This window comes from Chelmon rostratus, chromosome 15, assembly GCF_017976325.1.
Source record: "Chelmon rostratus isolate fCheRos1 chromosome 15, fCheRos1.pri, whole genome shotgun sequence".
NCBI lineage: Eukaryota > Metazoa > Chordata > Actinopteri > Chaetodontiformes > Chaetodontidae > Chelmon > Chelmon rostratus.
Window position 1 is genome coordinate 15,638,567 of NC_055672.1, and position 15,232 is coordinate 15,653,798.

At 46.0% G+C, this 15,232-nt stretch overlaps 1 protein-coding gene across 1 annotated transcript in view; it reads right to left on the bottom strand.

Annotated features, from left to right (window-relative positions):
* Positions 1 to 332: 332 nt before the first annotated feature.
* The window catches only part of LOC121618215 (signal-induced proliferation-associated 1-like protein 1), a 34,315-nt gene continuing 19,415 nt past the window's right edge, over positions 333 to 15,232 (bottom strand). Inside the window, exons 4-21 of the mRNA XM_041953575.1 lie at positions 14,309 to 14,497; positions 13,967 to 14,141; positions 12,954 to 13,057; positions 12,518 to 12,675; positions 8,454 to 9,033; positions 7,121 to 7,395; positions 6,756 to 7,013; positions 6,504 to 6,647; positions 6,269 to 6,411; positions 6,103 to 6,185; positions 5,557 to 5,975; positions 4,388 to 4,612; positions 3,914 to 4,076; positions 3,109 to 3,310; positions 2,666 to 2,815; positions 2,351 to 2,468; positions 1,983 to 2,061; positions 333 to 1,769 (exon numbers count right to left, since the gene is read on the bottom strand). Of these exons, the coding sequence (XP_041809509.1) occupies positions 1,626 to 1,769; positions 1,983 to 2,061; positions 2,351 to 2,468; positions 2,666 to 2,815; positions 3,109 to 3,310; positions 3,914 to 4,076; positions 4,388 to 4,612; positions 5,557 to 5,975; positions 6,103 to 6,185; positions 6,269 to 6,411; positions 6,504 to 6,647; positions 6,756 to 7,013; positions 7,121 to 7,395; positions 8,454 to 9,033; positions 12,518 to 12,675; positions 12,954 to 13,057; positions 13,967 to 14,141; positions 14,309 to 14,497 (3,609 nt within the window). The 3' untranslated portion in view covers positions 333 to 1,625. The remainder of the gene's footprint in view (positions 1,770 to 1,982; positions 2,062 to 2,350; positions 2,469 to 2,665; positions 2,816 to 3,108; positions 3,311 to 3,913; positions 4,077 to 4,387; positions 4,613 to 5,556; positions 5,976 to 6,102; positions 6,186 to 6,268; positions 6,412 to 6,503; positions 6,648 to 6,755; positions 7,014 to 7,120; positions 7,396 to 8,453; positions 9,034 to 12,517; positions 12,676 to 12,953; positions 13,058 to 13,966; positions 14,142 to 14,308; positions 14,498 to 15,232) is intronic.

The following is a 15,232-nucleotide window of genomic DNA, read 5'->3' on the forward strand; positions in this document are numbered from 1 at the left end:
ATATCCTAGCCGACAAAGCAGAAATACATCAAAAATAATCTTAGAAAAAAAGAATGAAGGTGCAAATTCTGATGAATATCAAATTCTCTTTATATACAGTTGCACAGTATCGAGTACAAAAGGAAACATTTACGAGGCTTAAATACGGACTTTAAATTTAGGCCGGGCTTACGAGCAGATTTACACTCTGCAGAAAACTCTGCAGCTGAAATTTCAGGATCTACATTATCTTACCATGTAATCATATGTGGAAAAGTACCGATTGAATCTATCGAGAGAATCGAGGATCTGATTGAGGCCTTTGAGCATGCTATGGATGGAGGAGGGGGTCAGTTCCATGTAGCATTTTACATGTTGTCAACACTAGGTGGCACTGTCAGTCAATCCACTGCAGCAGGAGAAACGGTGACGTCTTTCAAAAACACATGATAAGAATTAGTATTTTGGATCAAAAGTTAGCGTCGTCCTGATTTAAAGGATATAATATATTCTCTCATATAGGAGACTGATCACAATAAGTACATGCAGATCTCTAACTGCATACGGCTGTTTTTTTCTTTTCTTGGCCATCATCTTTGTCATAAATACTCTTTGCATACATATCATATTCAGGGCAGAGGTGAGAAAATAAATGTTCACATCATATATTTACAATAATCTGAATAAATGACACTGAACTGTCAATCTCTATCTTTACGGCACCCATATTGTTATGTGTTTTTTTTTTTTTACAATATAGATTCTTTTAATCAGCTGTGACCAGTAGTCCTATACAAGTTTTACTTGCTTTTAACCCCTTGAGTAACTTGCACAATCTTATTACATAGGCAGTACAGACAGGCACTTGACCTTACAGTGTTTACAGTTATGTGCTACGCAAAGAGTCTCTCTGTCTGTGTCTGCTGCTACTGGAAAAGCATCATGTCCTGTGGGGGATTACATCTCCCATCGTCTCGTATAGCTTCTTTTCTTTTGGTTAGTAATGGAAAATAATCAGTGTTGTTATCGCTGAATGATTTGGAAAAACGGAAGAATAAGTAAACAAGCAACTAACTAAACACACGTCGCTTAATTCTTAGAGAGAGTCGACCTCTGTCAGAGGAATACGGGACTGTTTTCATCAGCTCCTGCATAATATGAACACGCTTTAAATCGTGTTGGAGCTTTTTAATTGGAAATCTGCTCACTCGTAATTAGGTTAGCTCGGGAGCTAAAAGGGGACAGTAACTTCCAATCCCTTTAGGTTAGTTTCAACATCTTGCTGTCTCCGACATGCAGGGATACCAACAATCCATTCAACTGGAAACAAAGCATATTTGTGATTTTAAAGGAAGGGAGAGCATGCTGATCAAAACTGACAGTCGCACCACTGCTCTCTCTCTTCCATTCTCCTGTTCTTTGCCAAAAATGATGCAGTTTTTCATGGTGTTTGTACCACAGATCCACGAGGCTGAGGGAGGGTGACATCTGAGTCCAGGTTGGCACTGGTTTGTAAAAGCCCAAGAGAAGCAGTTCATGTTGGGGGTTAGTTTTTCCGATGTATGTGCAAAACTGAACAACCAAGTTTCAGGTCAGTTTGAGTAGTGGTCAAACTCCTAAAGTAGAGCAGTCAGCGGCTGCGTGCGTCAGTTCATGTCGATGGTGTTAAAGACCCACTCTGTGAACTTCTTGAGCTTGGCTGAGGCGCTGTAGGACTCCTCCAGGAGACGCTGGTTGTCCTCTCTCAGGCTCTGGATCTGAGCCTGCAGTGACGCCTTGGCATCCTTCTCCTGGTGGCGACAACGACTTTGTGAGCAGTCTGATCTTAGATCTTAACATTAAGACAATTTAAAAGGTTGATTTATCACATACTGTCAATCTAAAGCTGTGTGTTTGTTATATAGGTTTCGTGTAATTCAATTTTACGTTGCGTTCAATGTTCAGAGCTTCTCCCTCGTCTGAGCCTGCACTGCATCCATCTGAGAAGCTCTGCCGTTACTCACCTTCTTCAAGTCCTCCTGCAGCAGCTTCACCATTGACTCCAGCTGGCTGACCTTCCCCATCAGGCAGGCCGGAGTCTCTCTTTAAATAAAAAGGAAAACCAGGACATTAGCTGGAACAAACACTGAAACTTTAGAGTGAAGCAATGGTTAAAGCTCAGTCAGAAGTTTCCTTTTTCAAGCCCTAATGTTTTTACTTCACTGAAACACTGTAGTTGAGGATGTTACTCAACCAGAGGGGAGGATGACTTTGTGGTATCAGCTGCAGTCATGTTTAATTAAACTGGAGTCTGCAGGGTCTTCCCTGGCACAGTGCTGGACACTGAATTACAGCAAGCACTGGTCCCAGGCCATGACCCGAGGCCTCTTACCCAGGCGATGGCTGTCTCAGCGGAGCTGCCTGAGGCTCAGCCTGCTGGGGGCTGGTGGCTGCTGCGCTCTCGGCCATGGAGCTCTCCTCTTGGGCTGCTAGGAAGACCAGCCTCTGCTCTGAATAAGAAACAATTAAAAGACGTCTCATTAGACCTGGAGAGAGAACAAATACAGGCTAACAGTGCCCCCTTCTGGTGACAATAAAGATGGCAGTTGGGTCTTTTTGCCACACCTTTTAACTGAAAAGTATACAAGCAATTAACCTTCACTTCCAATGATTTCAAGGAGGAAATTAAAGAACGATGTGTGCCTACCCTCAAAGGCCTTGGCAGCGTCTACCAGGTGGGCCCAGTCCAGTGGGCCATCTGCCCCAGTGTCAGGCAGGGGCATGAGCACGGGGTCCTGCAGCTGCTGCCTGTTCCTCTCCTGCTCCAGCTCTGAGCTCTCTGGGGCTGACAGGTCTCCTGGGAAGGGGAACAGCAAAGTAAAACACTGCACAGTTTGTGTATCTGTTCTCCCATGACAGAAAAATACAGACATTTTGCAACCATAAAAATTTAATTGAAGGTAATATATATTTCAAGCATCTATTACAGATGAAGATTACAAACCTTATTATCTGGAGATTTACTGTGTATTGCAACTCAAATGATCCTCCTTTACTACTTTTGTTATAACTGCAGACAAAAGGTCCACAAAACCATATGTATCACACTCCCACCTCCTCTGTGATTAGTTATAAATACTGAAGATTCACCCAGAGATTTATGTGACGCTCGCCGGTTTGGTCCATGGCGAGTGGTGGGTGAGCGTGGCATGGTGGAGCAGCTGAACAGAAGGTCGGTGGGCGTGTCACGCTGTCCGCTGGACGATGGCTCCCTCTGACCTCCATAAATGCTCTCATCTGACAGGGTTCTCTGGAGGGAGCGACGAGTGGGCGGCGGACCCGGAAACAATGGCTTCAGATACGGAGGGAAGCAGACGGGACTCAGGTAAGACAAAGGGGGAAACACTGCACATGGCATTTAACTGGAAGAATCACTTTCAAACAAACGCTAACTAAACAAGAATATTATTATGGTATGTCAGTGGCAGCAAACTTTTTTCTAAGACTGACCACACAGCCCTGGTTGACCTCAATCGACTCTATTGTCATGTTCCAAATAGCTTCTTATCAATGGATCATGAACACATGCCTGCTTTACACTATCAACTATATAAAACTGGATAATCTTACAATATTTTATCTACCTATATCAACTGTTTATCCATTAGTTTTAACACAGTTTAAAGTATTTATTCATTAATTTTAGCTGACTATCTTAAAACTGTTTATCCATTATTTCTAGCTAGTATTTCAACGTCTGTGTTACCAGTGACTCATCTTATTGTAAATATAGTAAAGATCAGCATCACACCAATTTGTAATCCCCTTAACACTCATGTGTGGATTTATTTTTTTAATCAAATCCTAATGGGGTGCACCTGCTCAGGAATCAATGCACTGTTACGGGTGTTACTAGCATTAGTAAAGACATTCAGGCTGACGTCTTCCTCAGTACCTTCTCTTCACTCGTAGTGGGCGGAGGGCTGTCAAGTGTGATGAGCTTCTTCAAGTCTTCTTCCAGGCTGGACTTGGCTGTGTGCCGTTGGGGCGACTGGGAGCCCCGGAGATTAGCCCTGAGCTGCGGCTGACCACCCAGCAGACCGTCACTCTGGTGTCGTCTGGAGTAAAAACGAGGTTTCACTTAATCCAAGTAACACACATTACATATATATAAAATCAGGAAGCAAACCCAGCAGCACCACATGGTGGCAGTGTTGGCCAGATTAGCATAAACCCTGACATTAGGCGAGCAGGCAGCAGGCCAAAATATGACAAATATTCATTCCTCTCTCTAGTCTCTGAAACATCAACACCACTGACAGCAGGACACATTTCTATACTGGATGATCATTTTCACAACATGCAGCGCTGCAGGAGACACAGTCCTAAACATTCACAGATGTTTAATAAAAACTGTTCCCCATCTTACTTGCGAGTGCTGCCAAAGTCCACAGAGTTGACGGTTCCCCCTGGTTTCCTCCAGCCAATCAGATACTTGGAGGTGGCTCCTTGACGCGGGTAGAAACTCTTGCCCCCTGGGGACTGGCAGTTCTGGGACGTGGGTGAGGTGGCTGCAGCACCGGCCTCGTCCTGCGGTGACGTGGAGCTGCAGCCCTGGCCCATCGGACTCCCTGAGTGGCCAGAACTGAGTGTGCTGGAGGAAGGAGGAGGGAGGTGAGACATGCGTATGGTTTAAAGAAGGCTATTTATGTAATAATAAAATATACAAGCAGAAAGAGCAGATTAAGTGCCTGAAAAAGTGGCAGTACAGTACTATTCATTTTGTTGTTTTAATTGCATTTTGTTCTTTGTTCAATTAACATGACTGATGATGCATCACTATGTGTAATTTGACTGAAAATGAATTCCCCCAGATGGCCACTTTCCTTCTAGTTCAAAGTGTCAACATATTTTAGCAGTTGCATTGAGACTGTTTGCATAAATAAACTGAGCATAAACACATTAGTTAACCTGTTCCATCACTACATATCCTTCTGTCTCTGCAGACGGGATCAACTGATGAATTTATAGATTAAAAAATAGGACACAGTGTCCTTGCTCTCCATTTCTTCAAATAACATTCCTCCGTAGTTTGACATAAAAGCTCGAATTTTCAAACAGCAAGTTTCGTGTCTGTGTGCAAGCGCACAGGCGCGTGCACATGCTATAAAACAAAGCTGCCAATGTACAGGTCTGGTGGAGCTGAGTTATTTCTGGTTGAGTGAAGAAGAGAGGGAGGAAAGCTTCAGTTGATTCAAAGGAAGAGGGATTTAGAAGAGGGGAAACAGTGCTGAGCTCACAGTCTGCATTTCTAGCAACTTCAAGCACTTCTTTTCTATCATGGGCACCCGGAGATGGAGATACATACAAATGGAAACCTCCACCCCTTCCCCCCACACACACACGCGCACACACAGTTATTTCATTCTTCCTCTCTCCTTTGTTAATGCCAAACCGCAGAGCTTTGGACTTTTCCATCTGGGATGGTACAGGATATATCTGGACTACAATGAATCACTGTCTGTTTAATGAAACACTGATGCCGGGGCATAAATTCCTCAGCTGCCTACAGCTGACTATAACAGAACAGCAGCACACCTGGAGTGGGAGGCGCCATCACTCAGGCTGTAGGAGCCGCTATCAGGAACTAAAGGAAAGGCTGACGGGCTCTTTGCTGGGATCTCACTGCCTCCAGTGGCCACAAGAGAGTCTGGAGGTGGAGGTGGAGTGTCTGTGGCCCTCTGGCTGCCTGCTGGGTCATCCTGCCATGGGATTTTGTCTTTAGCCCCGAAGGCGCCAGTGGAGGAAGCCGTGCTGCTTTGCGTGGCAGTGAAGGAGGCAGCGTCGATGCCACTGTCGGTGGAGGTGCCCTGAAGATAGCCGTTGAGCTCAAGATCACTTCGCACTCCCGACCGCGAGCCCACTTCGTACCACTTCTCATCGCTGTGGGCGGAGCTGGAGGCGTTGCTCGAGAGCGTGTTGCTGCTTGACTGGCTGGATGAATACGGAGCATCCGGCTATTCAGAGATGAGGACTCACATTAGCACCGTCACCAAGTTTTCACAGAGCATATTCCACAAAAGCACGATCGTAACTTGCCATCAAATAGGAGTGAGGAAAATGATTCGCAACATCCCGACTCACCTTCGTGCTTTTGTTGGGAGACATGTGGCTGCTCTGCTCTGACGGCTGGAGTCGAGGCATCACCGCCTTGGAAACCACAGTGTCTGCAGGAAGCACAGCGGCACAGTATTTGTCATGTTTTACTCAATGCTTTGACCACAAGAACAGAGTTTGGAGTTCCTCTTACCTGCGTTGGTTTTAGCCGATTCCCCCTCCCCAGTTCGGGACCATCCCACACCCGATCCCACACCGGCTTTGATCCCATTTAGCCCCTCACCAGCCACCTGCCGCGCAGATGACACAGGGGACTGGCAGTTGTTGTTATTAAACCTAGAGGGGGGATGAGGAGGATCACCTATGTATCCAGGTAGTGCAGCGGGCCAATTTAGCCTATGTAACTCATAGTGAGGGGCAGAACTTACCCATCAGGCATGGACTTCTGCCTCCAGTGGCCGGAGCTCATGGTGTCTGTATAGGAGAGGCTGGAAGGGGAGCTTGTGTTGTGCAGCGTGCGGCCCATCACAATGGAGCAGGCGAGGGCGTAGTTGTCGTTCCCTGGTGAATATCTGCGATACAAAAGTACGTCATGAAAGACAGACCGTATACTGCAGCCTGACAGCGGCGTGTTGAGTGTGTCTGCAGGTTTCATAGCAGCATTATGTCTATTTTGTGACCTTTTGGGATTGAGGGGCCGCCCGTCGCTGGACACACTTCGGGGAATAGCAGAAGAGTTGCGGTCACTGAAGTCTGGAGGCGGGGCCTTGATCAGCGTTCCCCCTGTGCCAGCAGGGCGTGTTTGAGGGCTGGATGAGGTGCGTGGCCACTTGGTATTGTTGTTGGTGGGGCGGAAGGGGAACTTTAACTCGTAGGGCATGCCCTCCTTGTGGTTCTTGTAATCCACTAGCGGCATGTGGTAGATTTCTGAGCAGCCTCTGTTGGCACATGAAGCGTTCACACTCAGAATGTAAAAAAAGCCACAATAAAAAGCAAAGAGCATGAAGTTTCCCTTACAGCTGTTGATCATCTATATCCACTCTACCTGCGTGGTGTGGAGTCCTCGTGAGGGGGAATGATGACCACCTTGACAGTAACAGAGGTTCTGAGCAGGTCGATCATCTGCTCGTGAGACAGAGAGGCCACAGCCACCTTGCAAATCTCCACCAATCGGCTGCCCTGCCTGAGCCCGGCCTGCCAGGCGTAACCATAGGGCTCCACCTCAGCAACAATGCCCTCAAAGTTGACATGGAAGCCCAGCTGGCCAAGGGCGTTACGGCGCAGGGTCATCTCCGTGGTAAGACTGCCCTTGGTCAACAGCTACAGAACAGGTAGAGTGAGGAAAAATTGCATAATCAATAAAACAAACAATTCCTTGAGATTAAAAAAAAAACAGGTAAACTAATACAGTATATATCTTTTAAAATGCATCTGACACAAGATCTAATCCCAGCCAGGCGGAGGCACATATTTCAATCACATTCTATGAATACTAAGCACTTTTTTTTCGGTAAGCTTCCGTGATAACAGACACCCTGTCTAGCTCTTCCTCCACCTCTGGGAAGTTAATTGAAAAGTAAATAGTAGTTAGTTGAGCACCCGGAGCAAATCCCAGAAGAACAGAGCTCCAATTAGCCACAGAACTGAAACACGTCATGATGCCCACAACAAAAGCCACGGAAGAAAAACACATGCCTGCTTTACAGCGAAGGCCACGTGCCAGAACTGGTAGCAGGCAACAGTAAATCTTTACTTCTTCACTGTTTACCACCAACCAGAACTGCAAAGTCACAAGAAGGATCAAATGGCCAAACAAAAGGCACTGCCTTACCGCCACATATACACCACACTGAAACCCTCAGTAATGATATCATGTCACAAATTACCATGTATTATGCTTAGCATGACTTATAATGATAGAGTCAACACAACAGCTGTGGCTTTTTAGTGACTGTGTAATTTGAGGCTTTACCCTTATGCTGCTATAATAACATCAACAATACATAGATCTTATTTTTTTCTGTTGTCATGGAAGTGGACAGATGGAATATTATGGCCTGGCAGTCACTGGTAACAATACTGAAAAACTTCACTAAGCACCTTTTAGCTACATACTTGATCACTGGGGATATTCCAAAAGGCCTTGACCTTTGATTTAGACATGTGTGTTTACTCTGCTGTTTCAGTCAGTGTTATCTATATTGGATAAGTTTTCCAGATAATGCATTCAGAGAGTCACATGTGCACGCACTGCAGCATTCATTACGAGCTGTTTGTCAGAGATGGGGTGTTTGGCTCAGTGTAACCTCTGATAGCTACAGCAGATGGCGTGTGCTAATGAGATGTACTGTTGTAGACAGTCGTGGTGCCCCACTGACCTCCAGTCTTTTGACAACCTCTCCAAAGTCTTCTGTGTTGTTATTGATGGAGCGCAGTGATACACTCTCACCACGCTCGTAGTAGATCTTCATGGAGACGGGGCTCCCCGTTGACCAACCAATCACATCGCGCGTGGCGCAGTTAAACACGACCGCCTTGGCCTCCTGATCCAACAGGATGATGAAGTCATTTGAAATGGCCAACAGGCATTCGCGTTCAGCGCCAGCGACCTGATCTTCGGCGTGAACCTGCCAGGTCACGGCCCCCAGGCTCCGAAGCTCCGCCCCGCTGTATGGACGCACCTTCTCCCGTCGTTTATGCGCCAATGAAATGAAGGGAAACTTCCCGGTGGGTTCTACTGGAGTGCTGGTCACATGACGCTCCGCCAAGTCCCGCAGATACTCCTGCCGTGTGCGTGTGGCCATGGCGCCAAACTTATCTGACTTGTGGGCTGCGTTCTCAGCGTTGATGACTTTGCCCAACAGGAAGTCCCTGAAGACAGTGGACTTGGGGAAGGTCACGCCCTTGGGGATCGGCGGGCCAAAGGAGGGAACGTCCTGGGAACGGGTGACAGCCACACTGCGGACAGAAAAAAAGACAGGAAGCGTTTGAGGTCACTGCTATAGTATGAAAAAACACATCGATCCATAACTGTAAACCACTGAACATACGGTTTGTTTGACTCTGTCCTAAAACAACATAAACATAAATTCTTGCAGAAATAAAGAGGAAAACAAAAAAAGATTCAGCACAGTATGGGATATGTGTATATGTGAAGGCAAATACAAATAAAATGAAACAAGTAAGATGTTATTCATAAAACTAAAAGATACACCTAAAACAGAATTTTTTGTGCCAGGATGGTCCTTTAACTGGGAAAAAAAGAAGCTACATTACAAGGTCAAACAGCACATGGGCTTGTAAAAAAAAAAAAAAAAAAAAAAAGCACAGTGGTCTCCACTGTTTTTCTTTCCATAGTCTCCTCTGAGGTATTGTTGCCTTTGACCCGTTTCACTTGTAAGTATAAAGGAGGGCGTCAGGATTCCTACAGGCAAGCCTCTCCTATTGTTACCCTCTACTGCTCCTATTCCATTTGAACACAATGGCTGCCCTTGAGTTGAATTACTAGAAATTAGTGACAAGGTGCAGGTGATGCTGTCTCATACCTGTTGTTCATGAGAAAATGGGCTCACTGTAAAACAAATTCAGCAAAGTGTGCTTTCCAACACGCTGGGATTAATTTAACATGCAGAAAGAACTGCTTGGTTTGTCAGATCAGTTGGTAGCATATTTGCACCTGCTCGGCTGTGCAATGTCTGCTGTGAAGCATGAAGGTTATATGGAGGTTATACATGCATATATACATACAGTCAGTTGCGTATACACTAAAAGCCCATGAGAGTGAGAAAACAGAGACATGGTGTGGGATAAGCTGAAGTGACAGTTCTGACAAGTCTCCATCCAGTCCATTAAACAGATAACACAACCATCGCCTGTAGCAGAAATGTTGCAAACCATGCCTGACTAAACCCAGCGTATAAATACTATACATCCAATCACAGCTGACGGGCCCGCTCCCAGTGCTGACACCCTGCCTCTCTCTGCTACACCACGGTATGGAGAGGCAGTGCTGCGGCCAGAGCTAGCAAGCACAAGCGGCTATGCTTCCTAAACAAAGGTCTAGTTATGCAATCTGCCTTGCTGGCCCCGTGTGACTTTGAGGCAGCGGTTGAAAGCAGCAGATTAGCACCCCGCTGGCCCCAGGCCACTTACTCCTCTAATGCTCCAGTCTGGCTCAATATGACCTGAGAAGCATTATCCAAATCTCAGCAGCAGGCAACAACAGGCTATTAATAACTGGATGACTCAACAAATCATAACATGCTCTTTATTAATAGAGATTAGAGAAGTAAAGACACCCCATTATTGACATAGTTTTTGTTAAGACAGTCACATGAAATGATGACAAAGATCAAAACAAACAATCTCTTCGTGGGAAATGAAGTTTCGAGCTAGCATCTGCATGTGCGTAACAATCTGTGTGATGTGTGTTTATGTTTGCACATGTGTCACTAGCGATCATCTGAAATCCACAGAGCTTGGCATCCGAGTCAAACCACTCTGCGTGGTTTTCACTAAACCGACAAACCACAGCTGCAAACATCAAACAGAACATGTAACGTACCTCCTGGTTTCACCAAAAAGAAGCCATGCCCTTCAGAGCACTGCTGCACAGCATCCTGAATTTGAATTTGTTGCGATCAATGCAAAGCGACAAAGATTTCCCGAGTCAAAGATAACTCGATTCTGTTCTGTAGTTACAATCCGACACTCGAGATATACCGCCCAGAGTGGTGCAGCCGATCCTCGTATCCTGTGTTCTCTTGTCTGGAACCAGAATTTTTTCCAAACCATCAGGGAAAAGCATCCATGGAAAGACTTGTGACCAACAGTCAGGAGTGAAGTCTTAGCATATGGTGCTTCAATCCACAGAACATGAGTAGGAGCCAAAGGCTGGGAGTGTGTGAGTGTCTCTGGGTGGGGTAGCTAGATTGTCCTCAAGGATTCTGGGTCCCGCTCCTCTCCATTTCATCCATAAGGCAAACCAGCAACACCAGCATTTCACCCTTTCACCTCTCCCACAGCATAAACAAAAAAAATGCCCCCTTTAGGCGAAAAGCAAGCTTTACGGTGTCCACTAGCCGACAGGGACGGAGTAGCCGGTCAGAAAAAAAGGAACTTGCCAAAGAGACGAACAGAAGGGCTAGAAATAAATGAGCCCAAATCTGACGCGGGTGTGAGCTGAGAGACAGAAGGCTGGCCTGACCCGTCCGCTCCTGAGGTGGACTCTGTGAGCTCTGAGCGAGTCTCTCAGCCCTCAACAATCCTCCCTGCTCACATGCATGTCCGGGTGAAGAGAGCACTTCATGTGCATGGCGCTAACTCCTTCAGACCATTCCGGCTCACGCTGCCCAAAGGCAAAGTGGCAGGCAGGGAGAGGAGGAGGAGGAGTAGGAGGAGGAGGAGGGGGGAGGCTTGTGTTATATGAGTGTGTGAAGAGTGAGCCTTTGAGTGAATTAGTGTGCACGGGGAAAAAGTGCACGTATGTGTGCGTAACTGTGCGCAAGTGAGCATGAGAAAGAGGTAAAAAAAAAAGAATGAGAGTGACAGCGAGCAACTATGTGTGTATAATATCTGTGTATGCAGAGCAGGGAGAGTGTGTGTGCAGCGGGGTAGCGATGCAGAAATGTGAACTGTGCCACAGAGTTGCAGCCTGATCATCTTGAGGCCAAGACTCAGCCAGCGGAGGGGAAGAGGAGATCTCCCATCAGCTCGACAGCTACTGCAGGGCTAATCTATTCTATGTGAGCGTAATCAAACAAATTCATACTCGCGCAGACATGCCGAAGACACGAACGCACACAATCCAGAAAAAAAGTCACGGTCACGCAACAGGCTTTTATGTTTGACCCATGCCTTCCAGTCAGTGCTTTTGTCTTAATGCTGCTGTGGCTACCTGCATTAAAACAACACCGCTGGTAACAGTGAGAGTGGTGCGGAGCTTTTAAGGGGACCCGTAAAAAGGGTCCAGTTCTGTACTGAGATGAGAACTTAAAACAAGATTTCTATTCAACATTCCTGCTGGGTTTGGTCAGTCTGGCCTACTTAAAATTATAATGAGTCTCCGTAGTCTCCAGATACGGTCATATATATTCATAGCTGGTGGGCTAACCTTAACCTCAGTGTCAGTTGCAGTTACACACTCAATTCTCTGACTGTAAACTGGAAGCCTTTCCAAGGCCTCTGGTAGGATGTCAGATTTTTCAAAACCTGTACTTATCCAGGAAGAGGTTTTATTCGGCACACATGCCACATGCACCACCCCTGCTTTTTCTTCCTTCCTTCCTTTATTTGACAAACACAAACCGCATAGTATGTATACATGTGTAGAAGAAGAAGAAGAAAAAAAAAAAAGACTTCCTCTGTGGTTTTCACACATTTACTGCACGCCTCCAAGCACAATCTGCTGTGTTATCTCTGCTGGTCAAATCCAAAGACCCACCTGTAGCACGTGCTGTCGGAGCAGGGATTGTGCACCCGTACGATGATGAAGACGTGCTGAAAGTGAGAGCGGATGGCCTTCGGCGTGAAGGGGTGAGCACCGGGCTCCTGGAACACGATGGTCACTATGTCGTTCCCTATGTGGCGCTTCCTCAGCAGCTAGTTGGGAAACAGTTTTAATTAGAGACATATAGGAATCTGAAAGCAAAGTCATACCCTGCACACGGTACGTTCCATTTAATAACAAAACATTGCACTTGGGATGAAAGTTGGATGGAAGTCAAATCTGATACCTGATACAAGTCATATCCTGCACTCTAAATTATACACCCTCCCCTTAAGGTTTTCTTTGGTGCATCTGTTTCCAAACCAAGAAGTTTTTCATTTCCGGATACATAACTAATGGTCTACCCAAAGGCTGGGCTCTCCATCTTTACCTGCTGTTTGTTGTTGGGTGTGTAAGGCAGCAGAGTTGACACATGGAACATGATCTCATAGTCCTTGTACGTCGTGTATAGGGAGTGAGTCCCTGTGGAATCCGCTGCAGGAGAAATAGCAAGACCCATTGTACAATCACTGCCATCCATCTCTCTCACATGTGTATACTGTGTGCAAGACAGGATGCAATTTCACTGTAGCCCAAACAACGAGACAATAGTGGACTGTGGATCAATGTCAGCCTGGATAAGATGACTGTCCAAACCAATACTCAATCAACTGTTTTAGTCAAGTGTCATCCTGTAAGGGGAGCCGTTTGCACTTTCCAGCACAACGGACGGTGTCTAAAATAGACTTTCATTCTGTGTTTCTTTGTGGTTAAGGCCATAAACCAGAGATGATTGATTTTTTTATTCAACGTCCAAATCTTTGTTTTAGTCAAGACAGAGTCCCGAAAGATTGATGCAATTACAGTAAATCTGTGCGCTCATTAGTACTGAGTGGACACACCAAATGAAAGTGTCACCAGGACAAAGCTGGTGGGAAAATATAAAGTCCAGCACAAGGAAATATTTGACCAAAAGCAAGACAAAGGAGAAAGTACAGGAACAATAAAGTAAAATGCAATTTGAAGCAGGGGAAACCCACAATGCAAACCAGGACCTGCTTTTAAAAGTCAAGCCCTTTCTTTCATTGCAAAAACTAAAGAAAAACTAACTTACAGTGCAGTAATGAAATGTTGAGGCTTCTAGATTGTATAGAGTTAAGATTAAAAGTGCTTAAATTTGTTTATTTCTGTTGGGGGACCTGTACACCCTGAAAAAAGGTCCCAATTATAAAATAATTCAAGTTTGTTTATATTACTGAATTTCTAGTATTTATCACAATGTCAAACCCCGCAAAAACAGATACATCACAATCTGGTTCACTAATGAATAAAAGCATAAATCCTGTGTGTGTGTGTGTGTGTGTGTGTGTGTGTGTGTGATCAAGAGGTGTGTTTAGTTGTTACTTTTGGTGTCCAGCTGGGCTCTGTACTTGGTGAAGCCTTTGAGGCGAACCTTGTCCCCCAGCAGTTGGAGGAACTCTTCCAGGGCAGGACCAGCCATCTCGTTGTTGTACATCTCCTCCTCGGTGCTCTGGCCGGCTCGACAGTACATCACCCCCACCTTCACTTGAAAACTCAGCTGGGGAGCAGCACAGAAGCAAATCCCAACATTTCTTTAACAGGTCACGTCAGGACAGAGGATTTCACGGAAATGTACGAAACACGAATTCCATTTCTGTACAAACTCAGATAAGTAGTTTCACAGAGGTGCAAAACGTTCTGAGAAATCCTGCTTTCTCCTCCTACCCCTTGTTCATCCAGTTTCATCAGCTGCTCGGTGACTTTGGGCGTGTTGAGGGCAAGTCTGAGGCAGGACAGATCCAGCTCAGGGAGGAGGTATTCCAGCACCTCTTTGATGGGCAGCCCTCGGGTGGTGCCGTGCTTCGAGGTGGAAGGCACAGCATCCTCCAGGACAGAACCTCGAAGGGTTGTCAGCTGAGTGGACGGAGATTACAGAGAGGAGTGTGAGAACTGAAAGAATGCATCTCAGGAATCCCTGATGTGCTTTGAACTTGCTCTTGGAGATGGAACACAGTGATAGCAAAAGACATCAAGAAAAAAAGAAGCAAGTCGCTGCAGGTTTTAAAGTAACACCATCCTCTTATCGTACTCTCACAAAAGCTGACATAAAACAGGACAATTATTAGGCCTTGGGTAAACAGAAAGTAGAAGTGAGGAAGAGGAGGTGGGAGGCTTGTCCGAGTATTCTGTGTACACAGAGTGTGCATTGTGCTGGGCTCTGGGAGTGAACTCACTCACTCGGCTATCATAAGCAGCTGGAACGAGCCAAGACTTTCTCTCCTACAAGCTTGAGGCTGTGCAGGGACCGTGTTTACAATGGACCTGTGTTCCCCATGTTTGGAAGGTAGGATATGGGGTGGGGGTCTTGTGGTGCTTTGGTCTAAAGTGCGGGGGTTTAATCATATGCACCTGTCCTACTTCAGCCCACAACAAACAGCCTCAGGCAGGTGCCTTAACCTCTGTCTGGGAATGTCCGTCCATATAATAAATCCTAAACCAAACACAGAAGACTGGGAGCCAACATTGCAACTGAATGTGACATGTCTGTCTATTTTTTACTGAAACACAGAAGTAAAGCTCTCCGCACAGTGGTTTGAGGTTGTTGGGCACTGACAGGCCTTGGAGGCTGGAAGATGAGTGCACTTCCTG